The 26,819-nt window shown below is 37.9% G+C and overlaps 1 protein-coding gene across 1 annotated transcript in view; it reads right to left on the reverse strand.

The window, feature by feature from the left end:
- Cfap47 (cilia and flagella associated protein 47) overlaps window positions 1-9,854 on the reverse strand; it is a 344,640-nt gene extending 334,786 nt beyond the window's left edge. Inside the window, exons 1-4 of the mRNA XM_087600976.1 lie at window positions 9,627-9,854; window positions 8,148-8,299; window positions 6,950-7,065; window positions 4,953-5,091 (exon numbers count right to left, since the gene is read on the reverse strand). Of these exons, the coding sequence (XP_087457102.1) occupies window positions 4,953-5,091; window positions 6,950-7,065; window positions 8,148-8,299; window positions 9,627-9,824 (605 nt within the window). The 5' untranslated portion in view covers window positions 9,825-9,854. The remainder of the gene's footprint in view (window positions 1-4,952; window positions 5,092-6,949; window positions 7,066-8,147; window positions 8,300-9,626) is intronic.
- Window positions 9,855-26,819: the final 16,965 nt, after the last annotated feature.

The following is a 26,819-nucleotide window of genomic DNA, read 5'->3' on the forward strand; positions in this document are numbered from 1 at the left end:
ATATATATTCTTCTCAGCATGACATTGTACCATAAAATCAGTCACAAAGCAGGCCACAACAGATACAAGAACCTTGAAATAATCCCATGCATCCTATCAGATCACCACAGACTATGGCTGGTCTTCAATAACAACAACAATAACTACAGAAAGCCCACACATACTTAGAAGTTGGACAACGCTCTACTCAATGATAACTTGGACAAGACAGTAATAAAGAAAGAAATTAAAGGCATTTTAGAATTTAATGAAAATGAAGGCACAACATATCCAAACTTAAGGGATGCAATGAAGGCAGTGCTAATAGGAAAACTCAAAGGTCTGAATGTCTCCAAAAAGAAACAGGATAGTACATACATTAGGTGCTAGACAGCACTAGAGCTCCAGAACAAAAAGAAGCAAATAACCCAATAGGACCAGAAGGTAAGACATAATCAAACTCATGGCTGAAATCAAACAAGTAGAAACAAAAAGGTCTATACAAAGAATCAACAAAACCAGGAGCTAGTGCTTTGAGAAAATCAACAAGATAGACGAACCCTTACCTAAATAACTAGAGGGCACAGAGAGTGTATCAAAATTAACAAAATCAGAAAAGGGAGACTTAAGAACAGAATCAGAGGAAATTCAAAAATTATCAGCTACTACTACAAAATCCTGTATTCAACAAAACTGGAAAATCTGGAGGAAATGGACAATTCTCTAAACAAATACTAGGTACCAAAGTTGAATCGGGAAGAGATAAACCACCTAAACAATCCCATAACTCCTAAAGAAATAGAAGCGGTTATTAAAAGTCTCCCAACCAAAAACATACCCATGACCAGATGGGTTTAGTGCAGAAGTCTCTCAGACCTTCATAGAAGACCTCATACCAATACTGTCCAAACTATTCCACAAAATAGAAACAGAAGGATCAGTACCCAATTCCTTCTATGAAACCACGATTACTCTTATACATATACCACACAAAGACCCAACAAAGAGAACTTCAGACCAATTTTCCTTATGAATGTCAACACAAAAATACTCAAAATTCTTGTAAACCAAATCCAAGAACACATCAAAACAATCATCCATCATGATCCAGTAGGCTTCATCCCAGGGATATGGGGCTGATTCAATATATGGCAATCCATCAACCTAATCCACTATATAAAGAAACTCAAAGAAAAAAGAACACATGATCATTTGATTATTTGCTGAGAAAGCATTTGTCAAAATTCAATACCACTTCAGGATAAAAATCTTGGAAAGAGCAGGAATTCAAGGCCCATACCTAAACAAAGTAAAAGCAATATACAGCAAACCAGTAGCCCACACCAAACTACTTGAAAACTTGAAGCAATCACACTAAAATCAGGGACTAGACAAGGCCACCCACTCTCCCCCTACTTATTCAATATAGTACTTGAAGTCATAGGCAGAGAAATCAGAAAACAAAAGGAGGTCAAAGGGATACAATGCAAGGAAGAAGTCAAAATATCATTATTTGCAGATAATATGATAGTATACTTAAGTGTACCTAAAAGTTCCACAAGAGAAATACTAAACCTGATAAACAACTTCAGCAATGTGGCTGGGTATAAAATTATCCTCTACTCAAAGGATAAACAGACTAGGAAAAAAATTAGGGAAATGACACCCTTCACAATTGTCCCAAAAAACATAAAATGCCTCGTTGTGATTCTAACCAAGCAAGTGAAAGAAATGTACGACAAGAACTTCTAGTCTCTGAAGAAAGAAATTGAAATTGAAGATCTCAGAAGATGGAAAGACACCCCATGCTCATGGATATGCAGGATTAATACTATAAAAATGGCCATTTTGCAAAAGCAATCTATAGATTCAATGCAATCCCCATCAAAATGCCAACTCAATTCTTCCCAGAGTTAGAAAGATCAAGTTGGAAATTCACTGGGAATAACAAAAAAATAAAATAAAATAAAAAAACAAGAATAGGAAAACTATTCTCAGCAATAAAAGAACTTCTGGGAGAATCATGATCCCTGACCTCAAGCAGTATTACAGACCAGTAGTGATAAAAACTGTATGGTATTGGTACAGAAACAGGCAGGTAGATCAGTGCAAGAGAATTGAAGACCCAGAAATGAACCCACACACCTATGGTCACTTGATCTTTGACAAAGGAGCTAATGCCTTCCAGTGGAAAAAAAGATAGCATTTTCAACAAATGATGCTGGTTCGATTAGACTTCACCTGTAAAAGAATGCAAATTGACCCATTCATATCCCTTCATACAAAGCTTAAGTCCAAGTGGATCAAGGAACTCCACACTAAGTCAATATATTCAAGCCAAAAAAAAAAAAAGAAAAAAATGGGGAAGAGCGTCGCACACATGTGCACTGGGGAAACTTTCCTGAACAAAAACCAATGGCTTATTCTCTAAGATCAAGAATCAAAAAATGGGACCTAATAAAACTGCAAAGCTTCTGTAAGGCAAAGGACACTGTCATTAGGACAAACAGCAACAAACAGATTGGGAAAAGATCTTTCCCAATCCTAAATCTGGTAGAAGGCTAATATCCAATATATAGAAAGAACTGAAGAAATTAGACTCCAGAGAGACAAATAACCCTATTGAAAATGGATTACAGAGCTAAACAGAGAATTCTCAACTGAGGAATATCGAATAGCTGAGAGGTACCTGAAGAAATGCTTAACATCCTTAGTCATCAGGAAAATGCTAATCAAAACAACCCTGAAATTCCACCTCACACCAGTCAGAATGGCTAAGATCAAAACCTCAGGTGACAACAGATGCTTGTGAGGATGTGGAGAAAGAGGAACACTCCTCCATTGTTGGTGGGATTGCAGACTGGTACAACCATTCTGGAAATCAGTCTGGAGGTTCCTCAGATAATTGGACATTGCACTACCTGAGGACTCAGCTCTACATCCCCTGGGCATATACCCAAAAGAAGCTCCAACATACAACAAAGACACATGCTCCATTATGTTTATAGCAGCCTTATTCAAAATAGCCAGAAGCTGGGAAGAACCCAGATACCCTTCAACAGAGGAATGGATACAGAAAATATGGTATATCTATACAATGAATTACTACTCAGCTATCAAAAACAGTGACTTCATAGGCAAATGGATGGAACTAGAAAATATCACCCTGAGTACAGTAATCTAATCACTGAAAAACACACAGGGTATGCACTCACTGATAAGTAGACATTAGCCCAAAAGCTCAAATTACCACAGACCATGTGAAGCTCAAGAAGAAGGATGGCCATAGTGTGGATGCTTCACTCCTTCTTAAATGCAAGTACAAAAATATTCATAGGAGGGGATAAGGAGGCAAAGTTTGGAGCAGAGACTGAAGGAATGGCGATTCAGAGCCTGCCTGCCCCACCTGCCTATACAGCCCATATATATATACAGCCATCAAAACTAGATAATATTGATGAAGCCAAGAAGTGCTTGCTGGCAGAAGCCTGATATAGCTGTCTCCTGAGAAGCTCAGCCAGAGCATGTCAAATACAGAGGTGAATGCTAACAGCAAACCATTGAACTAATAATGGGGTTCCAGTTGGAGGAATTAAAGGATTCAAGGAGCTGAGGGGGCTTGCAACCCCATAAGAACAATACCAATCAACCAGAGCTCCCAGGGACCAAACCACTACCCAAAGACTACACATGGACAGACCCATGGCTCCAGCTGCATATGTAGCAGAGGATGGCCTTGTTGGGCACCAATGGGAGGAGAAGCCTTTGGTCCAGCCAAAGCTGGACCCCGCCCCAGTGTAAGGGAATGTCAGGGGCAGGGAGGTGGGAAGGGGGCATGGTTGGGAGGGAGAACCCCTTTATAGAAAAAGTGTAGGAGGATGGGATAGGGGTCTTATGGCCAGGAAACCATGAAAGGGAATAACATTTGAAATGCAAATAAAAATATCCAATAATAAAATAAAATAAAAAGAAAGTATGTACCTTAACCCATCCTACCCCCCACAGAGAAAGAAAATCGCACATCTTTCTCCTTTTTTCAGTAATTAATCAAATGTCTTGAGCAGGCTGTTAAAAAATATCTCAAATCTCCACACTTCTCTTAAATTTCCCAATCTGAGCCCTAGCTTTGTCCTTTTCTATTGCCTTTTTACTTTACTTTTATAACATGTAGTCAGACTGTCAAGTCCTCTTTGTACTGCCTGATCTGCTTCATGCACTGGTGTTACTGTGACTTTCTGAAATGCAAAATGTTCCTCGGATTAATTTTCATCCTTCAAAATAGAACCTTACCTCACAACAAGCTCACAACTGTATCTAAAAAGCCACAACTGTGGCCTTCAGTAAGAAATACATCTTATATGCAATGATTGAAGCAAATCTGATAAAAATGTTGCCCCACTGAATCCTGTGCCATTTGTTTTAATCTCACCTTGCATCACTCCCTTGTATTTCTTCAACTTTATATTGCCTCTGATCCTTCAATAGTTAATACAATAGAAAATCTCTAAAGTTTCGAATCTTCTTTCTCTGCCTGGCGTTTTTGCCTTGGATTACATAAATTATGATGATAATCCAAGTTATCATCAACATTCACTTACACACTTACACACACACACACACACACACACACACACACACACCAGACATATATGCTACCTAGTTCCTAATTAGTGATGAGTGTATGATTCATCTACCAATTTATTAATAGTTTATTATGGACCATTCACTCATATCCAGAAAACTGATACTAGGAGCTGCTATTATGTGTATCCAAATGCTCTTGTCAAGTACTTTCCCTTGCTGAGCACTATCTATATTTGTATATTTTGACATATAGGAATAACTAAATGAATTACTAGCAAATGAAAAAAATGAGAGAGGGTAAACAAGCAATCAATCTGAAAGAAGATAACAGGAAATATTTGTGTTCCATATAAGCATTTTTCTTTTCAAAAAACGTACTATATATTTACCTTGCCACTTCATTTACAGTTCGGGCCTGGTCTGCACAGAAATCCACTTTGATGACCATTGATGATTTAGCCTTTACAATACCACTACTTGGAGAAATGACAATAGGTAACTGACCCTGGTAATCTGTTTTAAACATCCCTAAGGAGAGTAATAGACACAGTTTATAACTCGACAGTTAAAATACATACACATTACACAGACAGACCACTGTGGAACGAAAGTAATAGCTTTTATTGTAATTACAGATCCTGATACCACTGGAAAAAATCTGAACCCAGCATTAGAATTCAACCTTCATCAGGAGCTAAACCTACTGTATATTCATTTTGGGAAAGTACTTATACTAAGAGTTCAGAATACCCGCGTGCATGCTCTTCTATCCTTGTTCTAACCTGTATGTTCAGCTACATATATCCATTTTGCAAATAAGAAATCAGAGACTTAGATAAGCTGTCTAGCTCTCTAATGCAGGCACTGGATGCTTGGGGAAAAAAAATCAACATTTTGCCCAGGTTTTTTCAATTAATACACGAAGCACTTAAGTGTGAAATGTGGTCAATTTCACACCCAGAAAACCAGTTTTCTCTTAGTGCTTTAGTGTTGGGGTTTTTTTACAAAAATATTTCTCCTGGTCTACAGTTTTCATTTGTGTCATTGAAAAATATTAATATTCCATTCAAATAAAATCTGAATTTTAATTCAGAGAAATTTCATATGTTATACAACTATAACTTGGAGGAGGTTATAAACTAAAATGGATATATTGTTTTTTATTTAATCCCTAAATGATTATGAATGAACAAGTTAAGGAAGAATTTGAAAAGCAAAATACTTTTTTTCAATCAAATATCATTACTCTAAAATATTACCAGTCTTCAGAATCAAAGAACCTAAACCACTTGCCTCAAGATACTCTATTTTTCACATTGGAATCAAAGAGAAAATGAAACTAATATTCTCTTAGTACTCCCACTCAATGAATATTCACTCATCAAAGAACCAAATCACTGAACACTAAATGAATATGATTGAAATAGAAAGAGCTATCAGTTTTATTCTTGTGTATCTTTTGAAGAAATATGTAATTGGATAGATTGGCTTTATGTTAATAATTCCCAATGTTCAAGTGGGCAGCTAAGAAAAAACAATAATGAGGTGAAGAGGATTGGAATTAAGATATCCTTATATATTCATCATACAGTCTAGGGGATACAGTGACTATCTACTATTAGTCCCTCATATTAGATTGGAAGACAAGGCAATCTTGCATTTAATGTTGTTGACCATCTAATCAAAAAAAAAAAAAAAGACAGACTATATCTATGGCTGCCATCAATAAAAACTGTATCTGACAATACATATTCTTATGAAAACATCTGAGCCACAATAAAACATTCTAAAAATAATGTAATCTGGAGAAAAGTGTTCTTTCAGTGACAAATGAATAAATTATTAAAAGCCTTCAAGGGACCATGATGTGAACACCAAGTTGAGTATGACAAAGAAAAGAAATATTTCATATCCATGATGAAATAACTATTATACAAAAATTTAGGTATATACCTAATTAACCATCATCTATTTACTATTCTGTCCTCATTATAAGGAAATCTCAAATTCGATTTCTTTAAAAACACTTGTCCCTTATGATACAGCTAGTATGTAAGGCATTGGGGTCTAGTTCAGTCTCTGGATGAGAGTAACAATAATGTTACTTCTAAGACACAATTCAGCCTTCCATCCTCAGGAAAATCACCAGTCATGTAACAAAGAGGTGGTGTTAATACAGATTTTAAGAGGCAGGTTCAATTTTCCTGAATGAATGGGTATCTATCGTTTGTAGTTACAACTCTTAAGAGACTTTACAGTTTTTAGCTATTCCAAATAATAGACATCTTTTCTTGATGACTCAGAAAATCTATTATACAATATGCACATTTAAAATAATAATAGTACGTTTTCTAAATGTGTGAGCTTATATGACACAAATATTTACCTGGAGCTTTGCCACGGTTAATAATAGTAATCTCTTTACAATGCACTTTACTATTGGCAACCAATGTGCCAAAATCAACTACTGGCACAATTTCCAGTCGACAGACTGGAATCAGCCTAGAAAAGAAGAAAAGAAGCAAACAATTGTTTAGCTAATTAGTAACATCATCATAATTAGGTTCATGAAGACTACACACACACACAAACACACACACATTTACACACTTTATATACACTTTTAACCCTTAAAACGCCATTTCAGTTTATCTATGGATCCATTGATAACACTGTTGTCAATATGAGAAGTCATACAATGACGTATTTAAGCTATAATACACCCTATTTTTAACAAGGAAAATTGGACTTTAAATATAAACATCATTTGACAGACTACTCATTTATCTCAATTTAGTGTTACTCTAACATACTTGATATTCCTTTTGGGAATCTCCACATAAATGCATTCGATGTCTTTAAACTTGTTAAAAAGGAAGAACTGACTTCAATACTTTGAATGCTATAAAATATGTTAAATTAAAGGAAGGACTGATACTATAACAGAACATTTGGGAAATATTATAATTACATTCTGTTGCTGTGATAAAGCAACACTGACCAAAACCAGCTTAGGGAGGAAAGGATTTATTTGTTGTACATATGAAGATTCCACTCTCTCATTGAGAGCTAAAAAGGTAGAAACTCAACCAACAGCAGAGAGGCAGGAAGCACACAGGAACATTACTAACTGACTTTCTCCCTATGCCTTGTTGAGCTTGCTTTCTTAAACAACCATGATCATCTGGCTAGGGGAGGCACAGACCACAGTGGAATGGATCCATACACAACAATCATTAATTAAGAAAACATACCCACAGACTTGACTACAGGATAATAAAGAACCTCAATTGAGGGTCTTTCTTCACAGGGGACTCTGTATGAGAATGATCAAAATATGTATGGGGTATAAAACAAGATCTCTATACAAAGCAATTTGATTTGTTATGTGTCTTTAATTTAATGTGTTCACACATGGCATATTATAGTGTGTATTTGCAAATATCTTTTAAAAATTCATTGTCACATAATATACTTAGTTTATATTTAGAGTATAAGCTCTACTTTTCAGGATGCCCTTAAGTTTTTAGTACAATTTAGTAACAACAAAATTCTTATAAGACAGAGATGTGCCAATTACATACCCAATTAGAGGAATATCCAGGACTTTATTTCCTACAGAAATAAAGATATGATCAAACGTGTCTTCATTTTTATTAGGATGATATTCCACCATTGCTGTCATCTGAAGGCCAGAAGCTAGCTCCTTATCCAGACTGGTCAACAACAATTTGAACTTTTGTGGAAAAAAGATGAAATCAATGCTATTATTAGTTCCTTATCAGGAATTATTACTATAGCTAGAGAGTGTGTAATATTATCAAACATAGATCCTATCCCCATATAGCTTTTAAAAACACGTTTTAAAACTTTAAACTAATACATGATAATTGTATATGTTTATGGGGAATGATGATTGGGACTGTATTAAAAATGCTCTTAAGTTCCTAGTTCTATAGGGTATGTCTGTCTATAGTAGACACCCAACAAATACCTAGAGTATGACACAAAACTTTCCATTAATGCCTCAATTAATAATTCCTAAAGGAATCAAGAACTTCATGTGTCAGATGGCAATTAATAATAACACTCCATTTTTTTTTTTCTCCTAGGGTTTTAAGACACTAGTTTAAGACAATCAAGACATGGTATACAGAATTAGAATTCTTTTTTTTTTAAGTTGAATTTTTTTTAATTTTTTTTATTATTTTTTTTATTAACTTGAGTATTTCTTATATATATTTCAAGTGTTATTCCCTTTCCCGGTTTCCGGGCAAACATCCCCCTCCCCCCTCCCCTTCCTTATGGGTGTCCCCCTCCCAACCCTCCCCCCATTGCCGCCCTCCCCCCATAGTCTAGTTCACTGGGGGTTCAGTCTTAGCAGGACCCAGGGCTTCCCCTTCCACTGGTGCTCTTACTAGGATACAGAATTAGAATTCTTATAAGTAGGTAGTAACCATCATTGTATGCATAATGCTTCATAAAAAAAATGAGACCATTCCTAACACAATATGAAGAATCATATTTTCTATCAGCTTTGCCCTACCTAGTCTCTCCCCCATACCTTGAACTTGAAGCAAATGTTTCTCCAACCCTTCCCTTTTTCCCTCCCTTTCCTCTCTGTGTCTCCCACTTCTCATCATTATTTCTCCTCCCCCTCCATCTCCCTGCCCTTTCCTCTTCCTCCCTTTCCCTTCCTCTCTTTCTCCCTTTCTCTCCCTACCTCCCATTCCTTCTTCTGTTTCTTCTCCCTCCCTCTTTCCCTACCTTTCTCCCTTCCTCTCAGTCTTCCTCCTTCTTTCTCCTTTTCAGTCCCTCTTTGAGTTTCTCTCCTTCTCTATTCCCTGCTCCTGTCTCTGCCCCACTCTTTACTCCCTCACTCACTCTTCCTCTCCCTCACAATTTTTCCTCCTCCCTCCCTTTCCTCTCTCCACAGCTTCCCCAGCAAATACAATCATTCCCCAGTTCCTCAGCAGCTTAGATTTTGCTATTTGTCCAAAGGGATGTTCAAGTGCTCAAGTGAGGAGGCTACCCAGAAGCTTTCAGTACCCTTAATGTGTCACCTGTGGCTTCGATGGCTCTTGAAACCTGATCTTCTGATTCCAACGGCCCAAATTGTGTACTGTAAGTGGGAGGCGGTACACTTTCCCAGATACTGCATCCTGGAACTTCAGCTCCAACGGGTTTACCCGCAGCTGAACTTCCTTCTTGGCTGTATTATCTACATCCCGAGGGGCTACTGAGCCCCGCTCTAGATCCATTGCAGCCCTCTTGAAAGCCCGCAACCGGATGAGGACTCGACCAACTCCGGACTGTCTAAGGAAACAGAGGTAGCTAGGTAACAAGCACTAGGAAACGACTATTGGAATCCCACCTCACCCCACCCACTGCCGCATGCGCCCAAGCCTGACCATTCGCTCTGGGTCCAGCCTCCCTCACCCAGAAGTCTCCAATGCTTGTCCCTCCCAGACCACGCCCCCGACGTGGATCTACCACTTGCTCCACCTACAAAGGAAACGCTGCTACCCTCGCTGCAGACCTTAAAACCCTCCCCTCCTGTCCCGGCAACAGAAGCTTACGCATGCGCAGTAGCAGTAACCCTTCTTCATTGGTATAGCCCTAGTCCTTGACTTGGCAGTTGGAAGCAAAGTAAAAATTGGGTGACAAGTGTCAACAAAATAATTTGAAAACACTCTAATCCAGCCTCAAATCCAGAGGCAGCCTATGTTGGCATGGTCTGGCAGGATTTCAAAGTGGCGTTTGGTATAATGGGCACTTTCCAGGATTTTCTTTTAGGGCAAGTTTACTAAAAACAATGTGTCTATTAAGGTAGCCAGATTTGACTGAAATGAGTTTTAATAACAAGGCAGTGTTAGCGGCCTTTAGGCCAGCATTTCTGTGTTTTTATAAGGTCAAACAATTGGATTAATATAAATTTATCAATAAAAATGGATAAATAAACTAGGCTTATGCTACGCAGTAAGTTGTTGTGACTTTAAAGAAAATACACTTTTTCTTTCTTTTTCCTCACAATTCTAGGGAATAAATTTAATGTCTTACGCATGCAAACATTATATTACTGAGTGACATCCTCAACCTCTCTATCATTAAATTTTAAAGAAAGGAAATACACACACCTGATATGAAAGCAATCCTGTGATTTATTTCCGTATAATATGCAATATGTGAAGCAGTCCCAAGAATTTGCACTTGCAAGTTCCCAGAAAATTTTATGGTGGTAAATGGACTATACCCTGATTATACAGGCTTTAGAAATGGTATTTGCTATCTGAAGTAACTTTTGAAGTTATTTCTAAGGTACACTGATGAAACATCTGCGTTTTTAGATGAAGATTTTCGCACAAGCACAGATTTACACTGTTCTTTTCATTTGGTATTGGCTAATGGCTCCTCTAGCTGCCCACTAAAATGTTATCTTTAACAACTGCATACATCTTTAAAAGGCATCCCCTGAAAGTTTTACAAGACTCTTACAGCACCAAGATCATAAACAGTTCATTGTCCACAAAGATGAAGAAAGTAATAAGAAGTCCTAAATATAAAGGCAACTTGTTAATTTATTGGAATTGCCATTGGGAGTTGCAACAGGAAGGTAGTTGGTTACTATGTGCAATTTTTAGGAAATGATAAAATATCTTCAATATCTTCTAATTTATTTTTCTTTGGAGCACAAAACAAAGCTTGTGGAACCTGGTGCAGAAGCCAAGGTAGTTTTGTACCCCTGAAAGGCTCAAAGCTTGTGTAAATGAAAATATCAGTTCCTTACCCAAGAAACAATTCACAGACCATATGAAGCTCAAGAAGAAGGAAGACCAAAGTGTGGATGCATCAGACCTTCTAAATTAGAAGGGGAAACAAAAATACTCACAGGAGGAAATATGGAGACCGTGTGGAGCAGAGACTGAAGGAAAGGGCATCCAGAGACTGCCCCACATGGGGGATCCATCCCATATACAGCCACCAAACCCAGACACTATTGCTGATGCCAAGAAGTGCATGCTGACAGGAACTTGATATAGCTGTCTCCTGGGAGCTCAGCCAGAGCATGACAAATACAGAGGTGGATGCTCGCAGCCAACTATTCGGCTGAGAACAGGGTCCCCAATGGAGGAGTTAGAGAAAGGACTGAAGGAGCTGAATGGTTTTGCAACCCCATAAGAAGAACAGTACCAATCAACCAGACCCCCCAGAACTCCCAAGGACTAAACCACTATCCCAAGAGAACTCAGGGATGGAACTATGGCTCCATCTGCATATATAGCAGAGGATGGCCTTGTCTGGCATCAATAGGAGGAGAGGCATTTGGTCCTATGAAGGCTCAATGCCCCAGTGTAGAGGAATGTCAGAGTAGGGAGGTGAGAGGGAGTGGGTGGGTGGGTAAGGGAGCACCCTCATAGAAGCAGAGGGTTGTGGGAGGATAGTGGGTTTCTGGAAGGGAAACCAGGAAAGAGGAAAATATTTAAAATATAAATTTAAAAAATCCAATAAAAGAAAAAAAAAGAAAATATCAGTTTCTGTAAAATGCCCTAAACAAACTAGAAAACAATTGGAAATAATAAATGAGGGTCCAAAAATTTTTTGGCACATATTCAAAGAAAAGACTGGCTAAGGTCTGAACTGGATAGAGCCTCTTTTGGCATTTATTTCAACTAAGAAAGTGTGGAACTCAGAAATGTATATAGTAATCTTTGCTTTTAAATGAATAGACCCAGTGGGAGGTTATAGAAGGTGACATACTTGAACCAGGTTATCCAGGAATTAAAGACACTAAATGCACATTTTCTGCTCTTCCATCAGAAGTTTCCTGGCAAATGGACTAGTGCAAGAATAACAGATCAAGAGTTACAAAAGAATGGGTAAGAAAGCACAAATTTATAGATGGCTACTATTTTGAGTACCAACTGAAGGGAGGCAAAAGGAGCTTCTTTCAACATAGGAGTCCTACCATCCTTCAGATCCCAACGCCAAAGATTAAGAGACAGTTTCAAGAGTTCTAAAGTACAACTGGATATTGCTGCCTATGGATAGCAATTTGTAGAAATAACAAGGCCTCTATAAGCCAGCACAAAACGTGAATCTAATCCCCTAATCTGGACTGAGACTAAGCAAAAGACAAAGGGGATTTTAACCCAAAATTTGGGGCCATGGAAATGCCCTGTAATGTACCTGTCGAACAATTAGACCCGGTAGCCACAGGATGACCCACTTCTCTAAGAGCTGTGGTACATGCTGCTTGTTTAACTAAAGAAAGAATAATAAGTAAACTCTGGGTCTCATAACCACATCAATCACATCACCCCACAACAAGGTTAAGGTCCTCAGAGAAGCACCAAAATGGTGGCTGTCTAATGACAGTGTATCCTAGTATGAGGCCTTACTCCAGGCTAACCTTGAGTCTGGTTTGAGAAGCCCTCCACCAATTGGGCTTCCTTCTTGCTGGATGACTCAGATGCTCATCCACAACTGTCACGAGTTGAAAGATGAAAGCTGTGTGAGCTACAGTAGTGACTTTAACAAAATGAGGTACCTCATCTCAGAGAGCAGGAATGGTTGATCTGACCCAAGCTCTCAGGTGGGGAAAAGGAAAAGTGCATCACCATATACAGACCATCCATTAGTATGCTTTTATGACTTGGCATGTTCAAGGCATGATCTATAAATAATGAGAGATTCTCACCACTGGAAAAAGGACATTAATCTTGCCCTTCCTAGAAGCTATTTGGTCCCTTTATGAATTGCTGTCTTCTATTGCTAGGCTGCTGACCTGGCTTCCTGAAAAATGGCCCTAAGAGTGGTGTGGCCTATTGATATTTTAATAACATTCCACTACCTGGTACTGTCTGAGACTCCAGAAGGAAATATTCTCCTAGAAACAACGGGCAGGATTGTTGATAACAAAGTTTCACCAGGCCTTCACCTGGGGTCCACAAAACTCTGAGGTTTTCACACTAATGAATGTTACATGGTCAGGGAGGATACAAGTCCTTGCCAGATTTCATGCATACTTTTTCTAGGTGTTTCCCACCTGGACTGAAACTGCTCAGATAATAGCTAACAAGCTCCCCCAGGAACTGATCACCTTACTTGCCATCCTCCAATCAATGGGGTCTGACAAGGGCCCAGTTTTCATAGCCAAAACCTCTCAACCTCTCAACTAATAGCTAAAGCTTTAGACACAGACCGAAAACTTCATCGTGCCTATAGATCTCAAAGTACTGGGCAGGTTAAAAGCAAGCAAGCAAACAAACAAAAAAAAAAACACAAAAAAGGACATTTAAAGAAAAATCTAACAAAACTCATTAGAGTTTACTTTGCTTTGGCCTGTTATACCTCATATAGAGATGAATTTATCCACTTTGAGATTATGTTTGGAAGCCTTCTCACATTGCTTTCTAGGCTCAGAGACCAGCGACAGGTAGAACTCTCTAACCATTTTATTCTCAAGCCACTATAGGCACTCTAATCCTCCATAAATGCTATTCATTAGACTATGCAAGAGATTCAGCCAGTCTCCAAGTCCATCAGCAGTTTCTCCTTGTTCCAATCCAGTGAGTGATACTGTATGTATCAGGCATGTAACCAAAGGGTCACTGAAACCAACTTGAAAAAGCTCTAACAGGGTGATTCTACCCAGATTGAGAAAATGGAAGCCATGGATGTTGCCAAATGGTCTGTCTCTGAACTACGGCTTCATTTGGCACCGATACCCTACACTCTTAGCCCCTTTACCCCATTTTAAGATTTGTGTTCATCTAGATAACAGCAATATTGCCGATCCCCTGAGACTAGTTGATGGGTATGTAACAATGGCTTGACAAAATATGCCTCTTCTGATGCTTCATAAACTAAGTAGACAGATTAATCAGGACCTTGAAATATTAAAACAGCACTTGTTTTCCCTTGCAGAAATAATCCTACAAAATTGAGAAGGCTTAAACTTACTTCTTATGAGATAAAGGAAACTATGCATGGCTTTAGAGAAATAAGCTGTTTCTGTGCTAATTGATCAGGAGTAATTTTTAAAAATCTTGTCCTGGTTGGAAAATTAAAATAAAAACTTCAAAAAGAGAAAAAGACAAAAACATATGTTAGATAATTGATACCAGTTTCTGTTCTCTTAGTACCCCTGGCTAACTAATCTCCTATCAGCACTAACTGGGCCTTTAATTCTCATTCTGATTGGGATTAACAGCAGGCCCCTAAATCTTAAACTATCTGGCCAATTACGTATCAGTTTATAAAAGTTAATTGTCCTTTGGACCAACTGTACCTCTTTAGAGCAGGATTGAGTCCATAATTTGACTCATTCACTAAGTGAATATAACAGGGCTCCAGAACTTAGTAGGTCCCGAGACCTTAGCACAACTAACTCCATGATGGAAGTACCATTCAGGGTGTAAAACTCAGCACTTAGACAGAACCACCTGCCAAAATCAGAACAACGGCTTAATCCATCAAAGTCCTTAGTTATGGGACCGTTTCTAAATGTAGTAACCTTGCTTTTTAGCTTCTGTAGTTCTTGCTAATTGTTCTTGTAAACTGAGTTATGTCAACCCAGAACACAGTTTTGGTACTTAAAAGCTCTCCCTGGGAAACACTATACTGGGATCCCAAACACCCAGTGTAGTTGCCAGTCAACAAATGAAGATTTTCTATTGACTTAAATTCACGTGCAAGCAGTCGTGTCTGGTGAATAACTCTACAACAAAACATAATACAAACGGTAATACATACATGGTATCCTCATAAAGCATGTTTAAAAACAAAACATTTTGCAAGTAGAAGACATATTACTAGATAATTATGGGGTAAAGAACAAGAGAGTTGAGTAAGGTTTAGAAGGAAGAAATGAGACTGTTATGTGTTTGGCCTTTCTCTGACTGTGGTTGTGCTTACTTGAATGTACAAAACTGATAAAAATTGTATGAGCCTATCCCCACACCCAGGAATACAAATAAATGATAACATGAATGAGAGATATTTTATATATCATTATAAAGATACCCCTGAATATACTATATATCACCACTAAGTAAACTGAAATTTTCTTTCCTGATATCAAAGTTTTAAATTTGAAAAAATTTATAAAATTTGTTTCCAAATTATATGTTGCAATTACATATGGATCTATAATCTTAATATAAAATATAAATATAAAATTAAATTAAATTCAACTGTATAAATATATTTGTTGTTAATTTCTTATAATATTGTAAATATTTGCACATCTGGTTAAATTGTACATGAGGTTCAAAATAAAATGAGAGAAAAAAAACCTCAGGGTGTTTGTTCACAAAACAGTGGGTGGCAAACCTTTTGTCCAAAATTCTAAGTTTTTCTACAGTTGTTGTTCATTTTAATGGAGATTTATTTCATATGTAATTGTGTATTTCAGCCAGATTCTAAGAGGAACATAAAAAATCCTGCATAGACAGTCTACCCTGTAAGAATTTGCTCAATAAATTTGTGCTAGGCAGGTAGATTGATTTTCCAGTTTTGGGTCACTGTAAGTGTACTCTATTATATTTATGGCTAGCTGTAAGTTGTCTGTAGTTTGCTTGTGGTAATATATAGTCAGTGAGTTCTCTCTTGGTTGACCTATGTAACAGCAAACTGTGAAATCAGCAGTAAAGTCCTTGATTTATTTTTAGCTGTAACCTGTTCTTTGCTATATCAGTGTCAGATTTTGGTATAATCAAAAATGTTAGCAGGTAATTTCCATTGTATTTGGTATCTTTCTCCAGACTAGCTTGTGTTGGGGTTGAAATCTCAGCCCACGTCCTGACAGAACACACCAAGCCAACATGGTTCCACATGGAAAGGTTTAATGAGAGTAGAATAGAAGAGGGGAGAAACAAAGGAGGCCGGCCATGAACCACGTGGAAGGAAGGGGTGGGGAGTAAAGTAAATCTTTCCCTGCGAGTCACTCAACCATGTTCTTGACTAGCATATCGGGTTACATTTTCCTTCTTTTGCTGCTAGTCATATGTAACTATTTGAATTAAAAGATAAATACATTAAAATCAAAATTTTTATCACAAGAGTCAAGTTTCCATTGCTCTATAACCAGTAATAAATATTCTGATGTATATACTTCTGTAATTCTGTTCTGACCACAATTACTTTTTAAACTTTATCACAGCAAAAGAATTGGCAGTTGTATTAATGGTAATTTTTCTTTCTTTTTTTCTTATTGTTCTAGATATTGAACCTGGGATATCATGCATGTGGGGCAAATACTCTACCATTGAGCTAACTCTCTAAACTTCTTTTTACTTATTATTTAAAGATGTAATCTTTGTTATCTCATTTTCTATCACTTGATCAAACACCATGACCAAGGAAGGAAAAGTTTATCTGGCTTATAGTTCCAAAGGTAAGAGTCAATTATGATGGGAAGTCATGGGCAGGAAAGAACGGCAGCAGGAAGGCATGGCAGAAGGATCAAGAACCTGAAAGCTCACATCATTAATTAATGAATCTTGAACTCACTCTCTAGCCAAGGCAGGTGTCTAAACTGTTAAGACCTCATGATTCAGTCTCTAAAGTATCTAAAGTATTATAGACCTGCACCATCAGCATGATTGCTGAATATTTGTTAATTCAAACATTTTGCCCAGTAGGATAATACATATGACTAGAAATGAAAGGATGCCCTTTATATCATTCTGTGGTTTGTTTCATTTAGAAATTGTGTTTATTCATATAGCATAGTTTTAGATACAATAACTTTGACATTAGTACTTGTCATGACTTTGTACCCTAGATAGGTGAGCTAAATTTCTATTCTCTTATTTGTTTATGTTTAAAATATTTGCCGTGCTTTAAAAATAATTACCCTTCACCTGCTTCCAAATTTTGACTAAAAAGGCTTGAAGGAAAGGTTTTTGTGATTGATTTTTATTTTATTTTATTTTTATTTTATTTTAGCTCAAGGACAATTTTATAAGATTTTGAGAGAAAATCAACAGGGTAAACCAGGTGAAAAATCTCTGCTAGGAGGAAGAAGGTGAAAAGGGGAAAAAAGTCATGGATTTTGCAGTCAAGAATGTATAGTGGTCAGGTGTGAGACGTAAAACCATGCCAGGAAGTTTGGTAAAGTAGAGCAGGTGGAGACCAGAAGACTCAGTGGACACACTCGTGAGGCTTAGGCAACTCCCAGCTCACTACGAGACCCCTGACTTAGAACATATGCCATGCTTCTAACATAAAAGAAACATGTCCTATGGTCTTGTAGTCTGAAAACATAGTTCTCCATGCTAATGAGGTACCCAGAGGCCTAGAGGGCTTAGTCAATAAGCTTCCTTTCCCAAACATTCCTCCCTGAAAAAGGTATTTAATCTCAGGCTCACCCTGAGAAGTTGGGTATGCTTTTACACATCCATTTTCCACCATGACAATAAACTCTCTAGAACAATGGACAGTCTCTTTCCTCAAGATCTGTTATGAGGAACCTGGGGAAGACTTTGTCTACACAGCCCCAGCTTTATTCTCTCATAGAAGGTCTCTCTGTGCTCCCAGCCACACCTGCCACCAAGCCTGCCACCACCAAGCTAAGGGCAATCATCCCCCATGAGACAAGCTTTAGCTCCCCCTTTCTCCCCAGCAGTTCCCAGCTTGCTATCCCTGACTCCTTTTTTGGCTCTTCCCCAGTGAGAGAACCTCAAGACCCCGGAATTTCCAACCAGCTCAGGCTTTCCCACATCTCGGACTGCCCCTTCCTATGGTGGGGTCAGAGTTTTGGTGCTTCCCTACAGCCTGGCAAGCAAGACTGAAGAGTAGTTAGGTAAGTGGAATCAAGCTCCCCACATTCTACCCCCCCGCCCCCAAGCAGTCTACCTTCACAGGTATCTTAGCAAAGACTGTGGAGTTAGGGTAGAGGGATAGCTAGATTAGTAGGCATTATCAGCTATGTAGTGCTTTCGGGTTTTTTTGCTAGACCTAAACTTGCTCAAGGGCTCTTGAAAAACAAATCATCAGACTATATTACTTACATTTATTTGTCTATCATCTAATTCAGATATAATATCATCTCAATCATAACTTCATTTCACAAGTTTTTTTCCTAATACATTGAAGTAACTAAATCACTGGTATTCTCAATTTCCTAGTAGCTCATGGCATTTTCCTCTGTTCCTTTGATGTGACCCTGATAGAAGCAAGCTCCTTGTAGAACCAAATTTCATTTTCCACCTAGATAACTATCATAAGCTTTTAAAATTTACTTTCTTAAACTATATGTGTAAAGTCTACAGCTAAGGAATTAGTTTTTTATTTTATTTTAAATGTGGTTCTTCACTGTAAATAAGTGTAGGTCACTTCTTGGAGATACAGTTTTAGGGTTTAACAAGCATATATGCTCATGTGAAAAAAAATCAAGACATAGACCTATTTAATGGACTTTTTCTGAAGAGTCAAATGTCTCTTTAGTGTTCACCATAGATAAGGCATCAACAACACACCAAAAAATTCCTCCATCCAAATTATTGGATGACATAATGTTTCCTTGGGAGATACAATACATACACATATACTCACCCCCTCACCCCAGATGAGGAGCCCAGGGTAGACCAAATATAGATACTATCAAAGTCCAATTAGCTGAACCATGTACTTTATTGGAGTTACATACAAGAATATGGTTAAAAGGTTACTTAGAGCAAAAAATGACTCAAATACACACACACACACACACACACACACACACACACACTCCACATGAATGCACACACATACACACTAAATGAATGAGAACTGGTCCCCTATTGAAGGAATCAGAGAAAGAACTGGAAGAGCTTGAAGGGGCTCGAGACCCCAAAAGTACAACAATGCCAAGCAACCAGAGCTTCCAGGGACTAAGCCACTACCTAAAGACTATACATGGACTGACCCTGGACTCTGACCTCATAGGTAGCAATGAATATCCTAGTAAGAGCACCAGTGGAAGGGGAAGCCCTGGGTCCTGCTAAGACTGAACCCCTAGTGAACTAGACTGTTGGGGGGAGGGCGGCAATGGGGGGAGGGTTGGGAGGGGAATACCCATAAGGAAGGGGAGGGGGAGGGGGGAGGGTGATTTTTGCCCAGAAACCGGGAAAGGGAATAACACGCGAAATGTATATAAGAAATACTCAAGTTAATAAAAAAAAAAAAAAGAACACTTAATCAATAAAAACAAAATTCACAGACCGATATGCTTCTGTTTTTGTTACTTGTTTCATTATTATGACAAAATACTGGAGAACAACTTAAAGGAAGAGTTTTTCTCAGCCTACAGTTTCAGGGGATATAGTTTATCATGACAATAGGAACAGGAGGTCTTTGATCACATTTGTGTACAGTCAAGAAGCAGAGAATTATGAATTCTCCTGCTCTGGCTCCATTTCTCTTTCTGTTGGGTCCAATTATTATGTAACTATACTATCCACACCTAAGGTTTGTTTTTCACTTCAGTAAACATAATCTAGATAATTTCTCACAGACCCATCCAGAGATTTGTTTACATGGTTGAAAATCAAGGTTAAGCACCACACTTTCATACCACATGTACCCCGCAAGCCTGGCTTGTCAGCTGTTGCATTCTGCTTTTGTGAGAAAAAAAAACCCTTAGCTTTTAAATTTGCAGACTAGGTTTCAATATTATAAGTTTTATGTGTATCTAAACACTTGTCTCTATTCTATGTTTCAGGATCTCATTTTTACTCTTCCTGACAATTAAGATAAGACATGCCTATAAAATCAAACTTTCATTGTAATCCAGCAAATCAGATACATAATTGTTATGCTCGATTTTTAGCAGCATCAGCTTGGTTTTTATAAGAAATAAACTTCTTTTAGGACTGGCATGGAAATTCCATGATTTATGGACTATCACTTGAGTGTGGATTTAACAATCTTTGGACTTGTCTTTCTCTCTTTGTAAATACTCAACTGCATTGAATAGAATCTATTGCATAGGCCAGCCCTTTTAGTCATCATTAGTGTCATTGTAATCAAATGAAGCAACCACTAAGGCCCCTTTCAGTAGACACTTGATTACACTCAACCACAAATCATAGCTTGTTTAATTCAGAGCCCATTTTTTTTTTACCTTACCATTTTACTAACATTTATTTACCCCCTCATTTTCAAGGGCTCAGCTCTGTGCTCAGCCCCAAAAGCACGAAAACTAATATCATGTTTGATAATTTATCTCCTGGAACCACCAGTCTCACCAAACATGTAACAGGCTGGACTAAACTGAAAGAAAGAAGAAACAACTCCGGCATCCTATAGATTTAAACATATTAAAGATGCAAAATAATCTACATAATGTTTAATGGAAAGACACTGTGGTACAGCATATTTGCATTTGTAATTCTTTATCAATTATAATTTTAATATTTACCACACTGTAACTAGAATTAGAAAACTTAATAAAAATAGGTAACTATAATGTAGCCACACTGTAAGCATCATGGTGGATTGGCTAGTAACCCCAAAGGATGAACAACAATATCAACCAACCAGACTCTCAGAGCTCCCAGGGACTAAACCACCAACAAAAGAGTACACATGGTGCAAACGATGACTCCATCCTCATATGTGGCATAGGATGGCCTGTCCTTGGCGGCATCAATGGGAGGAGCAGCCCTTGGTTCTGTGAAGGCTCAATTCCCCATTATAGGGCACTGCTAGGGCTGGGAGGAGGGAGGGAACAGATGAGTGAGTGGGGGCACACCCTCATAGAAGCAGGAGGAGAGGAGATGGCATAAAGGGTTGCCAGAGGAGAAACCAGGAAAGGGATACCATTTGAAATGTAAATAAAGAAAATATTCAATAAAAATTTTAAAAAAGAATATAGAAAGAACAGATATAAATATTCATTCTACTTCTAACATAAAGCACCATAGATCTCCTATCTTAGCCCCTACCACCCAGTACTGATATCTATAGCAATCCTGTTTCAACTGAATGACAGACATGTGGCTCTGATAACCCAGTGGCAGAACCTTCTAAAAAGCATCCCTATAGGATAAAGCAAAAAAAATTCTTCATGGAAAAATGTTTCATCTGATCTACTGCTTGAAAACACCTCGAGTAAATGGACGGAACTAGAAAATATCATCCTGAGTGAGGTAACCCTATTACATTATTCTCTCAAGGTCTATAAAGCATTGTGATTCTTTGAATTTCCATGATATCTGTTGTTATGCTCTCCTTTGTCATTTTTTTATTTTGTTAATTTTTATATTCTCTCTCCAAGTTTTAGTTTGTTTGGGTAAAGTTTTATCTGTCTTGTTGATTTTTCTCAAAGAATCAATGTTGTTTTATTGGTCCTTTGTGTTGTTCTCTTTGTTTCTATTTTATTGATTCTAGCCCTCAGTTTGATTTTTTAATTGACTTCTAATCCTCTTGGAAGTGATTAATTCTTTTTGTTCTAGATGTTTCTGCTTTACTGGTAAGTTGCCAATATGCTCTTTGTCCAATTTCTTTATATAGACACTTAGTGCTATGAGCTTTCCTCTTAGCTTCACTGTCATTGTATTCCATAAATTTGCACATTCTCTGCATTCATTTTCACTGAATCCTAGGAAGATTTTAATTAATTTCTTTATTTCTGCTTTGACCCTGTAGTGATTCAATAGAGTCATTTAGTTTCCATGAATTCATAGACTGTTGTTTCTGTTTTTGAATTCTAGCTTTAATCCATGTGTGTCTGGCAGGATACAAAGGGTAATACCAATTTTCTCATATCTTTTGAGACTTGCTTTGTGATGAAATATATAATAAATTTTAGGGAAAGTTCTGTGAGGTACTGAAAAGAAGACATTCTTTTGTATTTGGGCAAAAAGTTCTGTAGCTATCTGTTATGTCCATAGGGCTTATAACATGTTTCCTCCATTACTTCTCTATTTACTTTTTGTCTGGATGACTGGCCATTGTTGAGAGTCGGGTAATAATGTCTTCCATTATTAATGTGTATGATGTAAGCTTCTGGGCTACCAGGAGGCCTCCAATAGAGTTTCATTTTTAATAATCTTATCCAATCTCAACTCTATTACATATAATCACAATGTTTAAATAACATCATTTTGTAATAAAACTCTAAGCATTATTGTACAATTTTTAGATTTTCTTTTGAGATTTTTTCATTGAAACAATGAAAATTATTTTATTACTCAAGATAATGGGATTTAAGATATCAAATATTTCATGATATAATCCCTAGTTATTTAACGCTAATCTAAATGTTGTCCACTGGTAATTTTTAGATATGATTTAAATTTGTGTTCAGTTATTATTTTTAGAAACGTGGATTATATTATCCAAGGAAATTGAACTAGGGTTGAATGTAGTCAGTTGAGAGCTGTGTGAGGCAGAGGTAGGGCTTACCTAGAAAATAATCTATTTTACATGTGCATAGAAGCAGTATTTGTCTGAAAATTCTGGCCTTTTCTTCCTGATAGCCAACTGTATGAGTTTTAGACTCAACTAAGTTCCAAAAAACATGTAAGGTAGTTTTTTTTATAGTAGATTTCTTAAGCATATCCCCTATTGCAGTGGAAACTTAGAGATTCTTTGGAAAGTCAGTTGTATTAGATGGCGTTTTTCTGGGGAAAACACGTGTGAAGGAACATTTTGCTAAAGCAGACACAAGTAAAAGTCTAATGCAGATTTGTGAAGAAACATTTTGCTGAAACAGACACAAGTGAAAAGATGTTTTGCTAAAGCAAGCACCTGAAAGACATGTGGCTGTGCTAAAGACACACATGTATTGGACTGTCTTTCATTGCATTGTTGAACTCTATTTGTTCAGACTCCATAGAGAGAAATACACCAAAAATACTTCCCATAATATGCTGCAGTTTCTTGCTGCTTGTGGGGACTTGGGCTAATTGGCAGAGTGATATTAGCTGAGACAGATACAGGAGCCTGAAGCAATATACATGCTTAGGCAAAACCAGTGGAGGACACATGATGTTTAAAGAGAGTATGGAAAGTGATGGAGGATGAGCATCACTTGTTTATAGAGCTAGCTGTGCAATGCTTGCCATCTTGTGTCTTTGCTGATCTTCCTTTAACTGAGAGAGGAGCCGCTGAGACCTTTACCTGGCATTTTTGTTTGCCCTGGCCCCTCCTTTCTTATTGGTCATTTTATTTGTTTATATTTCAAATGTCCCCATCCTGTTCTCCTCTCTGCAAACTCCTCATCCCATTCTCCCTTCTTCTTGGTCTCTAAGAGGGTGCTCCTCCACCCACCCACCCACTCCCACCTTACCACTCTAACATCCCCCTATACTGTGGCATCTAGCCTCCACAGGATCAAGGGCCTCCCCTCCCACAGATGCCAGATAAAGCAATCCTCTGCTACCTATATAGATGGAGCCATGGACTATGTATACTCTTTGGTTGGTGGTTTAGTCACTGGGAGCTCTTGGGGTGGGGGGGTCCCATTAGTTGATACTGTTCTTCCTATGGGATTGCAATTCCATTCTGGCTTCTACAGAGGCTGAGGTTTGGCTCTTTGCTGGATAGTGCCACCATTGATGATTCTATTTTGTTATCCTGACTCTACCAAACAGGACACCTGATACATCCTTGAAATATTTTCCAGTGGATCAAGCTGCAATTGCTGACTCCTGTGAACTGAACTGTGATTTCTTGACAAAGCAGATAAGGTTTGCTCCAAAGAATTATTTCTAAACATGTCCACTTACCCTATATCCTTTCTTTTGTACTACCTCAGGTGGGTGGTAGGCTAGGAGGGAGGTTAAGGTGTTTAAGAACCACCATGAAAGGTAGGCTTTAACCACCAAACTAGATAAGATGAATGAAACAAAGAAGCACAGGCCGACAGGAACCAGATGTAGATCTCTCCTGAGAGACACAGCCAGAATACAGCAAATACATAGGCGAATGCCATCATTAAACCACTGAACTGAGAATGGGACCCCCGTTGAAGGAATCAGAGAAAGGACTGAAAGAGCTTGAAGGGGCTCGAGAACCCAGATGAACAACAATGCCAACCAACCAGAGCTTCGAGGGACTAAGCCACTACCTAAAGACTATACATGGACTGACCCTGAGCTCCAACCTCATAAGTAGCAATGAATAGCCTAGTAAGAGCACCAGTGGAAGGGGAAGCCCTTGGTCCTGCCAAGACTGAACCCCCAGTGAACGTGATTGTTTGGGGGAGGGTGGTAATGGGGGAAGATGGGGAGGGGAACACCCATAGAGAAGGGGAGGGGGGAGGAACTAGGGGGATGTTGGCCTGGAAACCGGGATAGAAAATAATAATCGAAATATAAATAAGAAATACCCAAGTTAATAAAGATTAAAACAAACGTAGGCTTTGAAAAAGTTAAAGTTATACTCTATTATTATTTTGGTACTATCTTTGAGGTTGTACTGACATCAAGAAGAGAGACTCAATCTACCTTGATTTACTAATAAATGTGTTAAGTATTGCTAAATGCTTTTGGGGCTTATTTTTGTGTTGAGCTTTAATTAAACATTTATTGTAAATACTTTCTTGATGCTTTTATAAGTGAATAAAAGTGTCTGTAAATGAAGGTTCAAATCAGTTTAAAGAAGTACAGGCAACTAAGGAATGCTGAGAAAAAGGAGAAACTCATCACAGTTTTTCTTGGAATATTTGTGGGAAGAACTATTCAACACCAAATAGTCATCCTTGAAAACATACATATAAGTAACATTATACAAACTGAGCACGTTTAATTTACATATATATACACATATAATTTACACATATATACATATATATATAATTAAAAAGATTAACCATGACTTTGAAAGAAAGCAAGAAAAATTATATAGGAAAGTATGGAAGGAGTAAAATGAAGGGGGAAATGATATATAATTATCTCAAAAACAATGAAAAGTAGTACTTTTTTTTTTCCCCGGAGCTGGGGACCGAACCCAGGGCCTTGCGCTTCCTAGGCAAGCGCTCTACCACTGAGCTAAATCCCCAACCCCTAAAAGTAGTACTTTTTAAAAAATATTTTCAGCAAGCCCTTTGACAGTCCTTTCTATCCGGTAGTTATGAGTTGGGGAAATACAAACAGCATCTTTACTAGAAATCACCAGGTCTGCCTTTGTGGTAATACACTTTGTTGTAATAAATAAGTATTTAGGGCACTTTACAATCAATCACTCAGAGGATACTCCAGCACATCTAAACAACAGGGGACAATTCCCTCTGTGGCACATTTAACATCTTAGGTACAAAACATGCCCTTCATTAACAAGAATAACTTGGCCATGATTATTGCAAACACTCTTGGCATACCTCCAACCCAATGATACTAATAGAATTAGACTATTCTCATCACTTTTTATAACAACAAAAAGATAATATCTTCTTTTGCTACCTCCTGGTATTGCAACATTACATCCACTAGAAAAGCCTTCTTTTAAATGGCTCTTCATTGGTAATGATTGCTTTTATGGGTAGAACATACTGAGTTTGTTACAGAAAATGGAGATTGTGGTAGCAGCAGCAAGCTGCATCAGTAGCGGTGTAAAGGTACAGAAGAGTTGGAGAGAGTGACCAAGAGACAGAGATAATATAGAGCAGAGAGAGTAGAAATGACACTAAAGAAGAGTGAGCAATTAGAGAAAGTGGTGAAAAACTGAAGATGAAGGAATGTAACCCACGTCACTGGAAAAGTTCTAGAGAGCTGCTAATTCTAAATGGCTGAGGCACCCAAAGCCCAAGGTTTATAAAAGTAGCTGCTTTGAATCTGTGGCATTCATTGGTACTGAGTGCTGCTATTGCTAGTTTCATCTAAGGGTTCAGTACACTAGCTGCTTAGTAAAATTTCACTAACATACTCAAAACAGAACACCTGTAGTCATATATCACTGGCCTCTATAATCTGATTCCATAACTCTCTAAATCTCAGGACTTAGTACTATAAGACTTTGAGCTTACTAACCCATCCTTTAAGCCATTGATACTCAAGAGCCCAAGTTGAACACACTGCAATAGTTACTTTGTTGTTGTTTGTTTGTTTGTTGTTGTTGCTTCCCTAAGAAGCTCTTACTTTACTAGAACTCTCTCTGGTGGCCAGGATGGCCCCAATTTCAGAGATCTGCCTTCTCTGCCTTCTGAGCTCTGGTATTAATGGTGTGTGCCACCACCACCCAGCCCAGTAGCCACTTCTTATCTACTCTTCTTATCTAAGCATAATTTATATTGGATGAGAACAAGGTTGAGTGTATTAAAGTACATT

This window comes from Rattus norvegicus, chromosome X (assembly GCF_021556685.1).
Source record: "Rattus norvegicus strain SHRSP/BbbUtx chromosome X, alternate assembly SHRSP_T2T, whole genome shotgun sequence".
Taxonomy (NCBI): Eukaryota; Metazoa; Chordata; class Mammalia; order Rodentia; family Muridae; genus Rattus; species Rattus norvegicus.